This window comes from Tenrec ecaudatus, chromosome 1, assembly GCF_050624435.1.
Source record: "Tenrec ecaudatus isolate mTenEca1 chromosome 1, mTenEca1.hap1, whole genome shotgun sequence".
Lineage (NCBI taxonomy): Eukaryota > Metazoa > Chordata > Mammalia > Afrosoricida > Tenrecidae > Tenrec > Tenrec ecaudatus.
This window is the reverse complement of record NC_134530.1, coordinates 198,070,561-198,086,190: the sequence shown is the minus strand read 5'-3', so window position 1 is coordinate 198,086,190 and position 15,630 is coordinate 198,070,561. Positions and strand designations below refer to the sequence as shown.

General features: G+C 49.0%; 1 protein-coding gene across 4 annotated transcripts in view; it reads right to left on the bottom strand.

Moving 5' to 3' along the window:
• The window catches only part of RGL1 (ral guanine nucleotide dissociation stimulator like 1), a 337,768-nt gene that overhangs the window by 23,534 nt on the left and 298,604 nt on the right, over nucleotides 1-15,630 (bottom strand). For all 4 annotated transcript variants that reach the window (XM_075528264.1, XM_075528271.1, XM_075528258.1 and 1 more), the window contains 5 exons: nucleotides 9,905-9,994; nucleotides 7,150-7,236; nucleotides 5,400-5,432; nucleotides 2,959-3,080; nucleotides 254-343 (listed from right to left, as the gene is read on the bottom strand). In XM_075528264.1, coding sequence (XP_075384379.1) covers nucleotides 254-343; nucleotides 2,959-3,080; nucleotides 5,400-5,432; nucleotides 7,150-7,236; nucleotides 9,905-9,994 — 422 coding nt within the window. The remainder of the gene's footprint in view (nucleotides 1-253; nucleotides 344-2,958; nucleotides 3,081-5,399; nucleotides 5,433-7,149; nucleotides 7,237-9,904; nucleotides 9,995-15,630) is intronic.

The following is a 15,630-nucleotide window of genomic DNA, read 5'->3' as shown; positions in this document are numbered from 1 at the left end:
TGCAGAGTGGATAACTGGAGGCAAGAGTGCAGGGCAGAAGGCAGAAAGGGTCTTGTTGGCATGGCCCGGGAGAGGATGATGACTTAGACTGAGTGGGCAGTGGAGGAGAAGGATCAGTTGGTTTGGCTTATGCCTTAAACTCATGCCAGACAAGAACTTACTTAGCAAGTGGACTCATTGCTCTGCCACTGGGCCCTGGCACTATGCCTCCCCCACTCCGACTGCACCTTCCCGGGGCCCCGGGGACACTCACAGGCTGAGCCTCTTCACCATGCTCTTCCGAGGCTTGGGAGAGGTGGTGCTGGTGTCGGCAGCTGCTTCGATCTCACAGGACAGGGCGTAGCTGGGAGGGAGAAAGGTATTCCTAAGACCAGAGCTGGAGACCCGAGGAGCCCAGTCAAATGCACACGATCTCCCCGTGCTTTTGAGGAAAGCTCCTATGCAGCACAAAGAGACCCTCTGAATTCCATCGCAGGTGTCAAAGGTATAGGTGACCTCTCCTGACCCTGACCCTGGAACCTTGATGGCTGTGCAGTTTGGCATGCCTCCCAAACAAGGGCCTGCACACCCGCGCGCCATCTAAATGTGGCTCCAATTGGTTTCCTTCTCCTTCGCCTCTCACTCGGAGGTCAGAAGAAGGGCCGTTTCTTCTCTGCCGCTTCCCTTCCTCCCCATGCACACCTTTACTTTCAGCTCAGCGAACTGAACACAGAGCACCCTCTGTAAACTGCCTAGCCTTCTGGGAACAGCAATCAACAATTACATTCCTGGTAAAGATACATAAATGTTATGTTTCAATTGCTACAATATCTAAGTTATAGTCTCTCCACACTGACATCAATCAGCCAGGCCCAGACTTAAGGGGGATTTATATGGAGTCAAATGTCTTTTTGAAGCGCTCAGGGCTCTAGCTGTGACTCCCGGCTGTGTATTGTTACTGGCTAGGTGAATATTAGCTTAGGAAATTGGGAGGTGTCTGTGCTTAAGCCTAAAGATGCATCCAGGTCTTTGCTCAAGTAGAAGCATTTACTGATGGGGTGGTTATTCAAATACTATCTTAGGCTGCCAGCATTTTCATAAACAGAAAGTGGGGAACATGCACCAGAAAGTTAACTCATAGAAACTGGCCATCAGATCAGGAAACGAATAGAGGCAGGCCCTGGGTGGTTGTCGCTGTACCCTTAGTATAGAGACAGAGATTATGTAGGAACGTACTCGACCTGAACCCCTCTGCCCTAAATGAAACCCAACAAACCAACTTACTGCCATCGAGTGGATTCTGATTCAAGGCAATCCTACAGGACAGGGAATCATATAGCACTACCCCTGTAGATTACTGAGACTGTCACTCTGTGGGGGCAGAAAGCCTCATCTTTCTCCCATGGAGCAGCTGGTGGCTTTGCTGATGGAATTTCTGACCTAGAGGGTTAGCCCCAGGGACCACTATGCCACCAGGGCTCCTCTGAGACCCAAAGAGGGCCTTGGAGATCATGTTTTCAAATGAGGAAACCTGACTTAGAGAAGCCGGGTGGGCTGACCAATGCTAGACAACCAACATTGCAGCCACGCTGTAGAATCAGGCGGCCTGGCCTTGAATCCAAAATCTGTCCCTTACTGGTTATAGTGCTTCCCTAAGCTTATTTTCCTCGGGTACACACTGATTTTGCCGCCAAGTTCACTTTCCTGGGTGATACACCGTAAAGGAACTCCACTGGCAGGCGGCAGGGATTGCTAACTTCTTCCTGTGAAGACGCAGACAGTCAATACTTCAGGCTCTGCCGGCCAGATGGTCTCTGTTGTAGCTACCCCACACTTCCATTAAAGTGTGGAGGCAGTCACAGACAAGACGTAGACCAATGAATCGTGTCCCAATAAAGCTTTATTTACGGGCAGTGAAAGTGGCATTTTAATCATTGTCCCTTGTCATCGAGCCTCCTTTTGATTTTCCCCCAAAGCCATTTAAAAATGTGAAAATGGGCAGTGGGCAAGATGTGGCCCGTATGACCAAATTTGGCAAGGAGTGGACTATAGGATACAGGCTGAACCCCAGCTGAGCCTACAACGAGGGCATTGGAACTAATATAGCTTGCCACGATCGTCACCCAAGATTTTCAAACTGGGCCCATGTCCCAACCAGACCAACGCTTTCACTGTTCCCCAAATGCCAGGGTATCTCTAGGCCGCTGCAGCCTTGCCTTATGTTCTCCCTCTGCCTGGAAGGTTCTTCTGCTGTCTCCTCCTGGCCAAATCTGATGCCTCCTTCACGGTGCCGGCCAAATGTAAACTCCTTTTTGCTATTCACGAGTGCCTCCCAGCCTGCACCCCTCCAGCCTTGCTCAAATGAACTGCTCCTAGCCCCAGGCTCTGCTGACACACCCGCTCCTCCTCGTGGCTCTCCCTGCAGACTGGAAGCTCCCGGAAAACCCGGAGCAATCAGCCCGTGCGACAAACACCGTGGGGATGGCACTGACGAGGAGACCCACGCTTTAACAATGTTTGGGCAATATCGTTTCATTTCCTTCTCACTGACAGCCATGTACAGATGAGCACCCTGACGTCTGGATAGAAAGGGTGGCTTCATGGAGGCCACCGAGATAGAGAATGGCAGGGCCCGAATCTGAAAGCAGAACTGGGTGCCATCGACCGAGCTCTTCCTGTGCCCGGCTGCCCTGGAAAATGGAGGGCGCGGAACCCAGGTGCTGCTCACTGCGCACAAGGGGACTTCCGGATGTGGGTGAGAAATGGAATTTAAAAAATCATGGAGATTTCCCACACACTTTCTGAAGCCCCTTGCTGGGTGCTTTCTGTTGCTCATCTTCTTTCTCTGGCAGGTCGCTGGCTTACATAGGTTCCAGCTTTCACGGTAGCTGTTGAATCGAGGACCAAACAAGGAATTGCATGCGGTCCCCGTCTGGCCAAGGGCTCTGTCCCCCCTTGCTGGGCAGTGTGTCCGCCTACCTCTCCTCCTCGGTCAGGAGCTGCTGCCTCCGGAACCACTGCATGAACTTGTGGTCTGGCATCATACAATAGCTGTTGCAGGCCGACTGGAGCAGCTTTATCTGAGCAATCACCTCAAACTCCTAGAGCAGGCAAGACAGAGCACCGAGAAACAAGAGTGGAAAGGAGGCCAAACTGAGACAGAGCTTGGGGCGCAAACACGCCACAGCAGGATAAACAGTGGAGCAGCCTGTCCAGGATGGCTCCGAAGCTCTGCGTCGTTAGAAATAATGCAGGTGCATGAGGCTGAGCAGTCCGTTTACGTGAACAAGAGAGGCTGCCCAGCAATGCCAACTCATCACCAGGCCTTCCCTTTCCTTTTCCCATTCTCGGGACAGAAATGTTATTTAATTGGGATTGAGTCTCTCCTAAAAGATAGGAAAACTTCTATTTCCTAAAAGATGAGCAAAAAATGTTTCAAGTAATGGAGTCCCGGAGTTTTCTCTCCCCCCCCTCCCCCCGGTCCCTCAGGCTTTACCAAGTGGCGTTTTGGTGTGGCTGAGTATCTAAGCAATCGAGGGCCTCATAAACTTGAATGTTTAAATTTCCTAGATTCTTGGGCTTTGACTACTCCCGTGAATCGCGTAACTAAGTCTTTTAAAGCTCACAAGAGCAGCAAATATATACGTGTGTCCAGAGTTGTTTATACTCCTTTAGATGTTTCAATAAAGTTTATTTTATGTTAGTCTGGGTTTGGGCTTTAAGGTTTTACACTCAAACTTCCCGAAAGTTAAAGACCCTAGTCTTAAAAGGAGAGAAATGACCCCCCAGAGCTGTTGTGGGGTTAAAGGGCAAAGGGGGTCAGCCATAGTGGTGACTGCTGAGTTTCTTATCGTTGTAGGATTGATAGAAGACACTCCAGGGAAGATTCCTTGGATCTCAACTTCTCATCCAATGACCATGGCTCTCAGAGAACATTTATCATGATGTGAACAAAGGAAAAAGTAAACTCTAGCAACGCCCAAAGAGTTACATTTATTCAGTTCAGCAAATGAGCTATGCCCTGTTAACTCTTGCAGGAACTGTCAGGTTTTAACCTCTGCGTGATTTCCTCTTGGAACTTTCTTTGACCTCAGGAGTAGCCTCATCAGGATATATTATAATCGTGCATTTACTGATCTACCTCCCTCTGGACTGTGAATTTCATGAGGACAAGGAACTCTGCTTTTTCCCTTCTGCAGTCTCCAAACAGATTGGCTATAGCAACCGAGGTTGGGGTGCAATCAATATTTGTTGAGTGAAAAACACGAATGACTAAAGAACAAGGAGAGAATCTGGGAGTGAAATGATTATTTTGCTCACTCATTTCTCTTTGAATCTTTTCAGTATCTATTGACACATACCATTTTAACACAGAACCATGCCAAATCTCTAAAGCTCTGTTTTATTTATTTTTTCCAGCAGGGTTCCAAAATGTTCTTTCCACAGAGAAATTCAAATTGATGTTGAATACCCCTACCTACATTGATAAGAAAGGGGGGAAATACCTTCATGACACAGTAAAGAAAAGGAGCCTCAGTGGCACAGTAGAGTTAAGCACTCTGCCAACCAAAAGTCACAGTTGAGCCCCACGGGCGACTCTGAGTGAGAAAGACGCAGCAGTCAGCTCCTGTAAAGATGACGGCTTTGGGCACAGTTGGAAATCATTCATGAGTGAGGTTTTCAGTTGATTGGTTGGACTTTTTTTTTTTTTTAGTTTAAAATGAAGACCATTTCCATTCCTTTCTCAAGCAGACCCATAGGAAGTCGTCATTATTGCTGACTCTTCATCTCACTGGCTATTCATGAAAGCCTGTTCTCTTTAACTGTATGCCTGTTCTTGTTGAAAATAACTGTGAAGGAGAGGAGGAGCCGTAAAGGTAGAAGAGGGGGCTTTGGCAAACCTCAGAAACCAAACTCAGTGTCATGGAGTCTGAGTAGGACAAAGTAGAACTGCCCCTGAGGGTCTGCAGGACGACACGGTGGGTGGGAATGGGAGAAAACCTCCTTTCCTCCCACAGAGTGGGCTGGTGCTTGTGAGTCACGGACCTTGTGGTCAGCAGCCCAACCCACCCTCCTCCACCGGGGCTCGTGTGGGCTTGGGAATGCGGCAGAACTGGATGGGGGCTCCTGTGGCCAGGTAACTTGGTCAAAGTATTGCATCTCCCTGAGCATTGATGTAAGGTCCTTACCTTTGACTTGAGGATGATAAAATCTACCTTCAAATATTCTTGGGGGGCAGGGGGAGGGATGTGTAGGAACATGCACAATGATGTCTGATAAGTAGTTAATAAATGCTCATCTTTCTTTCTCTTCAAAAACAAAAACACAACAAAAATACCCTCCGGTCCCCACTTCATTCATGTTCCGTTTTCATGCCCAGATAAAGTAAATGGAAAACCACAGCCAAAGCCTCTACTTACCCTTCTCCTCTTCTCAAAGTTTATCAGCCCACCCTAAAGAGAGAGGGGAGAACAAGTGACCACCAAAGCTACTTTGAAACATAGCCCTATGTTTTGCTGGGTCACATTCAGATAGGTCCGGGGAATGATCAAGTCACAATGACTATTTCTTTCCAATAGTTGTACTGAGATAAAATTCACGTACCATTCACTTCCTTAGCTCAATCGTATTTAAACACAATTGTATAAACATCACCACAATCCATGCCAGTGCCTCCACCCCTCTCCAGGACTCACCATTTAATCCCCAATTCCTCTCCACCTCCCACCCCGTGCCCCAACAATCTCCCATTACATTAATTATCGTCTCTATTCACCCCCTCTCTGGGCTTCATATTCAATTATTAATGAGCCCATCATGGTGGCTACTCTGGGGGGGGGGGCGTTTTTTCATTACAATCGGGCAGACTAGGAAGACAGCTTTCCTCGAAATATCCGAAACCAACTAAAATAGTAATGATAACAAAGTTACAGATCGGAATCCAAATCCATCTGCAAACCAGCAAAAGAGAAAGCCCGAACAAATATTCCACGACGCTTTTTCCCCTTGACTCAAAGCAAGAAAAACAGATAGTCGATGCATCATACTGGAAACGAAATTGTCAATGGTTTATCAAAAGGGAAGTCACTTCTACACGGCATCGGGAAAAGTTAAGTTTCGGTTCCTCCCCCTCCAGTTCCTATTCTCAGCAAGCTGAATTTCGTTTCTAAATTAGTAGTCACCTCCAAAAAATTCCCCAACCCTGTGGGGTGTTTCCTGAGATAAACTGAGGCAGAGGATGTGAGCAGGCATCAAACACAGGAAATGTACACGGAAGGTCCAGAATGAATGAGAACGCCCGTGATAAAACTGAAGGTCGGTATATATTCAATAGCAGCTACACTTTCCAGAGTAAAAGCCGGCTCAGGGGTGGGGTCGATGAACCGTAATTGACAAACAATCCTTAAACCTAAAGTTTGAATTTCAAATTTCTTCTCTGATATTTTATAAGTGCTACTAACAAGTAGTTACTTGATGGGGTGTCACATGTTTCCCATTCCCTAAAAAGCAGCCAAAGGAAGAAAGGGAGATGAGAGAAACAGCCCAGAACAAGTAGCAATATGGGGCGCAAGGATACGTGGAGCAAAGACAACCCATCAATGTGGCAGAGGCCCTCATCACCAGGTGGACTGCTGCGAGGACAGCACTCTCTCAGCTCTGCCACCAAGGTCCTCTTCAACAGCAAGGTCTTCCTCAACCCTCTCCCCCACCAGGCCTTTTCATCACGCAGCCTCCTACGGAAGGGGGCTCACAGTCTCCTTGGAATCTCGTTAGCATGCATTTAACTATCTGTGTTGTTAGGTGGTGCTGTGCTGGTTCTGAGTCCAGGCAGCCTACTTCCAGCAGAACAGAAACCTTGCTGGGCTTGGCCCCTCACGGCGTGGCTGTGCTTGAGCTCTCTGGCGCAGGATGGCGTCAACTGGTCTTGGTGAGAGCCTTCGTGTACCGTGCTGACCCGGTGTTTACTCGCTGAATTTATTTCCTGCCATTTGAGTTTCCTGCCTATCACTGCCTGCTTTAATCTCTGCCCTTCCACTGGTGTTTGAGTTTGGTTCGCCTTCCTCACCGCACCTAACACAAAACTGTGTGTACAGCAGGCACGGAGCAGATGCAAATGACGCACTTTTTCTCACCGATGTTAAGGAAGAAGGAGGGGGGCACAAAGCTCACCTCGATGAAGTCCTGAAGAGCAGTGTCCAGCATGGTCAGGTCAGTCAGGAAGGTGCCCAGGTAGGGCACCGTTCCCTGCATCACGCCCTAGGGAGCAAGCAGGGTAAACCGGTCTTTACGGGTATTGAAAGGTCTGAGGATTTCTGGAAACCCCCTATGAGAGCTAATGTGCTGCCTGTTTGTAGGGGGTGGCAGTAACCTGAATGACCTTGACAAAATTCGGAGAACCGTGAAGGGCCATTCAAGACCTAATTTAAAACCATTAGCGCCAACCTCCTTGAGTGAAGATTTTAAAACTCTTAACACAAAGAAATACACAACAATTAGATGTAGCAAATCATGTGTGTTTATATATGCATTCATATACATTTACATATATACATTAACACGACTTTAAACTCCAACACAATGGTCTAACTTTCAATGTTGGGACACTTCCAAAGCCTCACAGTCGAGCCCTCGTACAAGTATTTGTCAGGGGTGTTCACGATTGCGTTTATATTTTGCTTCAGCTCTGGGTGGGGAGGGGCACCTGTTCTCTCTCCAAGAGCGTGGACATGCCTGGTGGTCTCAAATGACCTGGGCATCTGCGCAAGAGGGAGCTGCTACCGGAGAGAAGAAAAGTGTCCAGCACACGAGTCTGAGGGGCCACTATTGAAAGGGGCCTTAGGGCAAGACTTAGGGATTCATTTCCAAAGGACAGAGGACGGAAGCAGTGCCATCAGAGTGGCAAGGGCAGCAAACTCTCCCTGGACCAGCTGAGGAAGGATGACCTACCCGTGAGACCACCGGGTTGACACCAGATGGGCAAGACGGTCTCACACATGCCCTGTCACCATGGGAAGCAGGAGCACTTCACCTTTGAAATCCGCTCCCTGAAGCCTATAACCCAAGTCTACAAACTAGAGTAACAACAGAGAAACACAGATCTGGGGCAGGGGTGGAGGTGGGGGTAGGGGTGGGGGCAGCGTCTATGGGATACCTGGGCAGGGCTCCTTCAGACCCTCAGCAGTATTTGATAAACCAACAAGGCAGCCTTTAAAAACTACCAAGGGGAACTGGGAGACATGGCAACTGAGGGCAGGGTGGTACGTTGAGTGGGATCCTGGAACAGAAAGAGGGTATTAATGGGAAACGGGTGAACTGCAAATAAAGCCTGGGTGTGAGTTAATAGTATTAGAGCAGCGCCGGCTTCCTGGCTTTGGCAGCTGGGTTACGTAAGATGTGAGCCACAGGGAACACGGGGGAGGAGCGAGTGAACAGAAACTGCGTGGACTCTCTGCCACGTTTCTGTCATTCTAAAGGATTCCAAAATAAAAATGTTCATTAAAAATGAAAAAGAAGTCCCTTAGAAATGAAAGTGGAGACATTTCAACCTACACATGAATACGCACGATAGTCATTTCACCAAATTTCCTTTCCACTCCTAGCTAGTCTCCGTCAGGCCACGACCGGAAGGGAAAGGAAGTGGCAGTGGGCACCGTCAAGGCAGCTGAGGCCCGGCAGGGCAGAGCCAGGCCGCCTGCATGGACGCTGCCGTTTCCTCAGCCAGAAAGCTGCCTGAGCTTCACACGGAGGGGGGGTTTGTCCGTCGGGAGCACCCTGTCAGCGGCAGTCTGTCCTTCCCGGTTCCGTGGACGAGGCCTCATCCTGGACTAAAATGCCCCTCTGTTTCGGTGGTAACTGCTATTTTTAACCTGTCTTTGAACGGCCCAGGTTGTCTGAAAGCAGCGTGACTGCCTCACAGGCAGCATGTCGCAGCGGAGCGCTGTCATTCAAAGCAAGCTTTCGGGAGGATGCCCGGCTTGCCAAAGGGGCAAAGGAAAAACCTCGCGGGTCTGCAGGCAGGGACGAGGAGCTTCCAGCCAGACCGAGGGCCTCGAAGTTCCTCCTTCTGCCAGAGGGGCCCCCACCCCTGCCCATCACCCTGTGCTCAGCGCGGCTGTCAGATGCCCTGGGCTGGCTGTCGCCGCCAGCCAGACACGGCCTGGTCCTGCAGTCCGCCTCACTGAGGGCCCTCCTCTGCTTCAGCCGCAGTGTCGGCCTTCCGATCACATGGCCGCAGGAGCACGTGAGGCCAGGTCTCCCTGCCCTCGCTTCTCAGGAGCATTCCGGCTGTACTTGCCCCAGGAAGCTGGCTAACGACCAGGCCAGTTGAAAAGAGATCGATCTTTCCTGTCTTTTCATGGCCCGGGAGGAGGCTGGCTCCGGGCTGCCAGTGCTCCTGGGGGGGCTGCAACGTGAGAAAGCGTTGAACGCGCCTGGCGCTTTGAAAGAAGAGCTGGGAAGCAGAGGGCTCGGAGCCACGCAAGGAGAGCAATCTGCGGACAAAGACCGATGCCTTGGCATCCAGGTCCCGGGCCTCTGTGTGCCCACAGGCTGACTGTGCAAAGCCTTTGTCTGATCCACCGGCAAACCGAAGTCCTGCAGGCCTGGGCCGGGACTGCAGCTCCGGAGTGCGGGGGTGGGCAGAGGGAAAGAACACCAGAGAGAGAGTCTGCCCACGGCAGTGCCGCCCTCGCCTCCAGGGGAAAAGTGCCCAGAAAACACGATTAGCAACGCTCGGCGTTTATTTCCTATTTAGTCAAACAGGAACAATGACCTCCGCTCTGCTGCCCGCCCAGGGCTGCGGAGGGCAAAGCGAGTAAAGAACACGGGAGAGATGCCCCTGCGGATGAGAGGTGTGGCTGCCAGGCTCGCCCGGAGGCCGGGCTGCTCTCTCTGCGCCTGCTCGGGGGACGGCGGCTGCACCTACCATGTCTTTCTGGAGCTGGAGCCTCCTCTGCGTCCGCTTCTGGTTTTCCTTCACACTGCTGTCTAGGTTCGCAAACTTGGACGTTCCTTCCTGGGAAACGGAAGCGCACAAAAGACAAGAGAGGTAGAGGTGAACACCAGAGAGCGGCAGTGCACAACTGTCTGAGGGCTGCGTCAGAGAGCACACAGTGGGTGTCATCCGACACACACAGACCCGTTGAACGATGCCGAGTCGGAGAAGGCAGCACCCTGTCCCCACCCCACCAAACACCTATTGTCCAAGTTCAGAAAAGACGAAAACAAATCCGGCTGGACAGAAAGAAAGCAGACCCACGGTTGCCTGGGACAGAAGCGGGTGGCGAGGGGACCAGGGCAAAGGGAGAGGTAACAGGGAATGCTTGGGCAAGATTGACAGGTTCAGTATCTCAATTATGGTATGGTTTTTACAGGCTTAACATTTTATGTATTTACTTTTTATTACTTTATCATTTTATTGGGGGCTCGTACAACTCTTATCACAATCCACACATCCATCCATTGTGTCAAGCACATTTGTGCATTTGTTGCCATCATCATTCTCAAAACATTTTCTTTCTACTTGAGCCCTTGAGATCGGCTTTTCACTTCTCCCCTCCCTCCCCACCCAGGTTTAAAGTGTTAAATGTAGCCTTTAAATCCGGGCAGGAGAGGAGTAACTTCAAGAAGTTAGTAGAAAATGGAATTAAGAGCTAATGGGATTAGTCCATGAACTTCTGCAAGTCTCACACATGTGCACTCTATCGCATGTCAATCACTCCTCCACAAAACTGTGTTTCTAAAACCAAAAATCTGCCATCAAGTCATTCTGACTCAGGAATCTCAGACACGGTTTCTGAGAGGTGCAGTCTGTACAGGAGCAGACGGCCCCCTCGTTCTCCCTCAGAATGGCTCACAGGTCTGATCTCTGACCTTGCAGGTGGCCGTCCCACGTGTAAGCCACAGTGCCACATGGACAGAGTGGGGAGGGGGGGGGAAGCCCCAGCACGCCCCTGGGCTGTTCTGCATGTTCACAGAGACATGTGAGGATTCAGTCCGCTTGCCGCTAGTGTGCTCATTGTAGGGAGGACCGACGGTCTTCAGTTATGCTGAGTTGTCTCAGGATTCATAGGAAGAGTCTGTGACTTAGTTATAAATTAATCATTAATGCATGGCAAGCAATCTCAGGCTCTGCGGTAAGTTTTACACATCCCAAATTCCACTCAGTGTCACCACGTGCCCTAGAAATGAGGATCTGATCTTCTGGGCATTGTGTCCTTTCTTGAATCTTGGCCTGAAATGGATGTGCCAGCATTCTGCGGAAGGACAGGGACTCTTTCTGTGGTATTTCTTGGGCAATTGAAATGTGTGTTCCAGAAGTTTCTGAGGAAGTTCCGTGTCCTGAACAACACGGATCCATACAAGCCAGAACCTTCGTCCATTGCTCTCCTCTCCGTCTCCCCCACCCGGCTTTCTCCAGCGGCCTCTCAGGTTTGGCACTCCGACAAACCAGCCCTTCCTCCCGGTGCCTGAGGACAGAGGGCTGCCCTTGCTTGCCTCCCTCCCCCTGTAACAACAAGCTCTTCTGCACAATGACTAATCTTGAGTTTGCTGACCGAACATAAACTGTTTTCGGTTTTGTGGTTTCAGAGTCAAGTTCAGTTCTCATTTTCCGGGAACTGTATGAATGGGAGGCAAATTTCACAATTCAGTAGTGTTTAACCTCAGATGTCGGATCCCGCATTCGTGTTCCCTCAGTCAGTTTTCTTGGGATGTATTCTATTCCATTGGCATGTACCCTTCCACTGCTGTGCAAGTATAAGATTTAATTTCAGCACCTTGGCCTTGGTCACGGTGGGAAGGCATTATCATAGTCAATTAGTCCAATGGGAACAGAATCTGCAGTGACTTGCTCTCTAGGTTAATTCTCCTTATTAAAAGTGGTCATCAGGAAAGCGACCATTGAATGATTTTTTATATGGAACTTTTGCCTGAGGGTGAATGAAAGTGGCCTGAAACGTGGCATTTCCTGTGCTAAATGCTTGTGAGTCCTTGCCAAATTCTGGAGAACTCGCTTGGAGTGCGTAGTCAGCAATGCCTGACTTGAACATGGGCGGCACTCTCCTCACAATATGCACGTCCTTTGGGCCGTCTTCAATTCTCTAACTCGTTGGCAGAGCTTTCAATGGATAGAGATGCTTGCTGATCTATTGTAAATTCGTAGCAAGAATTCCTGACCAGCTTAAAGGCTCGCGAACATCACAGAATAAGAGAGGTCAATGGGCATCTTAAAGGAGCACCCAGGATGATGTCCCCCTCCATGCTAAGAGGGACAAAGGCAGGAGGCGGGGAGCTCAGAGACTTATTCCTCTCGTGACTTCAAGCTTTCAGGAGAATTTGCTCTCATCCCTTGCTGAAACGCGACAGAGACGAGGGCCAGTTCTTCCTAACAAGGTGTCAACTGGGAGCCACTGGTGTGCTACCTCTACACGTTTCACAGTTTTCCTTCCTCGGCCCTAAATGCTCTGTTCTGCGATGCCTCACAACATCAATCTCTTTAAACATCGTGAGCCCTCTCATAGGTTTTTGTGGCTGCCTTACTCTGGTTCTCTCCCCCTCCCCTCTCCGCTGCTCCAGCTCAAGTTCTCGTACAAATCCCTCTGCTTTCTGTCAAAGTCATCTTCTTGTTCTTGCTCTTCACAAGTCTTTGGAAATATTATCCCATCCCCTGACATCGATTCATCACCTGTGTTGGGTGGAATTCCAAATCCCTCCCTCTGCTCCGTCCTGCTCGCCTCCTGTTTCACCTTTATCCCTCTTTCTCCCTCTCTTCAATGCCAGCCTCTCTTTCAATCCCCATCTTTAGGGGGTTCAGTTGTCCCCATCCACCCTGATCCTGGGGCTCAGAAGGAAGCCTTCGCTTCGAGGGTGCTAGCCATTGGATCCTCCTCAATAAAGGCTTGTGAACTGACAGCTCAGAAGCTAATGATTATTTCTATTTGAATAGCTCATCACTGTTTTAATAGTCTCCTGCACCAGGTCACTTTCCTGGCCTCTGAATATTTAGGCCCACCTTTGACACGAGTCTATTGGTGAGCTTCACTGGACCTTCTGAGGCGCTGTCTCTACCAACCCAACCCGGGCTAACCTCACACAGCCTCCCGGGGACCAAGAACGTCCCATGGTGGTCTGCTTCTGCGTTATGATAAAATCCGTGGACACTATGACTCAACTGCTTAGAACGGTCTGACTTCCAGAAACCATGAAGCGATAACAGGTTTAAGGTCATCTCTGAGAAGAAATAAAAATATGTTTTTCAACAATGAGAAGGAAAATCAGAAGTGTTTTTGGCTTTTGAGATTTTTTGTGTGTTGCTATTTTGTGGGTTGCCCAGGACACAGTATTAGAGTACTGCCTAGTCTTTCTTACCTAGGAGAAAAGGAATGCAGGTCATTGAAGACAAGGCTATCCAACCACTAGTCCGTGTAAATCCATATAAAACACAGAAGCCAGAAGTTTGTCGACGTAGTTCCTTTGAGAACCAAAGTGTCCTGATTTCATGATCAGAAAGAGAAGGAACGCCCAGAACAGTACACTGCACATGAAGAAAGACCAACGAAGATCACTAGAGAGGGATAGACGGAAACACAGGGACTGCCTGAAACACGGCTGCTGCTACTGCGAGTGAAAATGGGCCCTCACACATTCATCATCCGGTGTTGGTGTTGTTAATTTCTTGGAGATTTGATCTATGTATAAGAAAGTTAACATGAGAGCTGGATGAACTTTTGTGTTTCAGAAAGGTTTATGGGATTTTTAATGGCTACATGAAGCTCTGCTGCTAAAGTTTCTGCCAAAAGATCTCCACCAGGCATCGAGCAGCATGGGGTTTAATTTATCTGCTTTGGAAGAATGACTCAGGGCTATTGGGATTTGAATGAGAGGCTCCAGCTAGTCTAGCTTCCTATTACTGACAGTGAGACCACTAAGCCGTCTTCTTTCAGCCAGATGAATTTCCATTTAAAGCCTGCAGCTCCAGGGGGATGGAAAGCAGGGATGGCATAGTCTTAGCAAGCACTGCTTCGTGCACAGTGCATCAGGCAGACCGAGTCCAAAGTCAGACATCAGCACAAGCAGCTACGCTCACATTTCCACCCAGAAGAGCTAACTGTGCATAAGTTACCAAAATCACATGGAATACAAAGTCCATCAATTGATGATGTTGTCGAACAATATTTCTGAATATTAACTAAATCCCAGATACTGAGTTAGAGATTAGAAATACATAAACAAAAAGATATACTCAATCCAACCTCTAAGAAGGTTATTTTAAAACTCACTGCCACCAAAATATTTCCAACTTATAATGACTGTGTAAGGCAGAGTACGGGTAAATACTAGCCGAAACGAAGCACATAGGTATTTCCAATGGATCAGTATCAAGTAGCTGGACAGAGGAATGATGAGCTCATCAGACTTGGGAGCATCAAACAAAGGCTTGCAGGAGAAGGGGTGTCTTCACTGACACATGCACTTAAGAAGCAGGATTTAGGAAGAAAGCAGACACGAAAACCACACAGGTGCACTTGCAGGCTGGCTGATCTGAGAGTTGTCAACTGGGACCTTTTTGTTAGTAACTCCGCTTCTACTTGAATACTCATTCTCACTGTAGACTCACATATGTAGCCTGTATGTTATTTACGTGCATTTATTATGCAGTGTCATAAACAACATTTTTTTCCTCCACAAACAGGTGGCAATGTGGCGAGGCCAGGCTGTGTGGTGATTTGGCAGTTCTGCCACGATGTACTCTCCCGCCATGCTTCATGTTGATGTGATGATCCTCCGTGTGTGGGGTGCTTGCTCGAAATCCTGACTCCATGTGTTCGTGGCTCGGGAGGTTTCGGTTAGGTTAGCTTGTTGTAGTAAGGAGGCAAGATTGGGGTAGAAGGCAACCCCTTTGCACATCGTTCACCTTTACTTGTCTTTATCACTTTTTGGATGCACATCTTTTACCTGACCTGAGGTAAACGTGAGTTCCCTGGGGTGTGGCCTACATTGCTGTTTACCTTCAAATAAACAAACCCATTGCCTTTGAGTCACGGCTGACTTCTAGTGGCCCCACGGGGTGGGACCGTAACTCTCCACGGGAGTGAAAGGCCCTCTCTCCCTCTGAGCAGCTGGGGGCTTTGAACTGCTGCCCTTACAGTTAGTGCCCCATCTGTAACCACGATGCCCCCAGGGCTCCTAAGCCTCAAGAGAGAGGAGCTGGGACCTCTGCATCTTGAAGAAAGAAGAGCCAAGAGCAAAGGAGCACCAAGAAGGAGGAACCAGTCCCTGTGCTGAGACCCAGAGGAAGACTAAGGTCGGTGCCCGGGCGCTCGTCAAGGGACGCTGGTCCACAGCTGTCGGAAAGGGACAAGAACCTTCCCCACCATCAACACAGAGAGAAAGCCTTTCCAGCTGAACTTGTAAGCGCCTAAAATGTGAGAGAAAACATTCGTCAAAAACATCCATTTGTGGTATGTCTGTGATATACGGCAGCATTACGTAATTAAGACACGGGTTTGTTTTTTTGTTAATAGCTCTCCAAATACCAAAAATTAAAAACTAACAGTAATTTTTAAAACTCGTGCTTTCAAACATTTTACGTTTGTCAACCTTCAAAATAATTCTATGAGATCAGTAAACCAAACATGCCTCCAATTTACA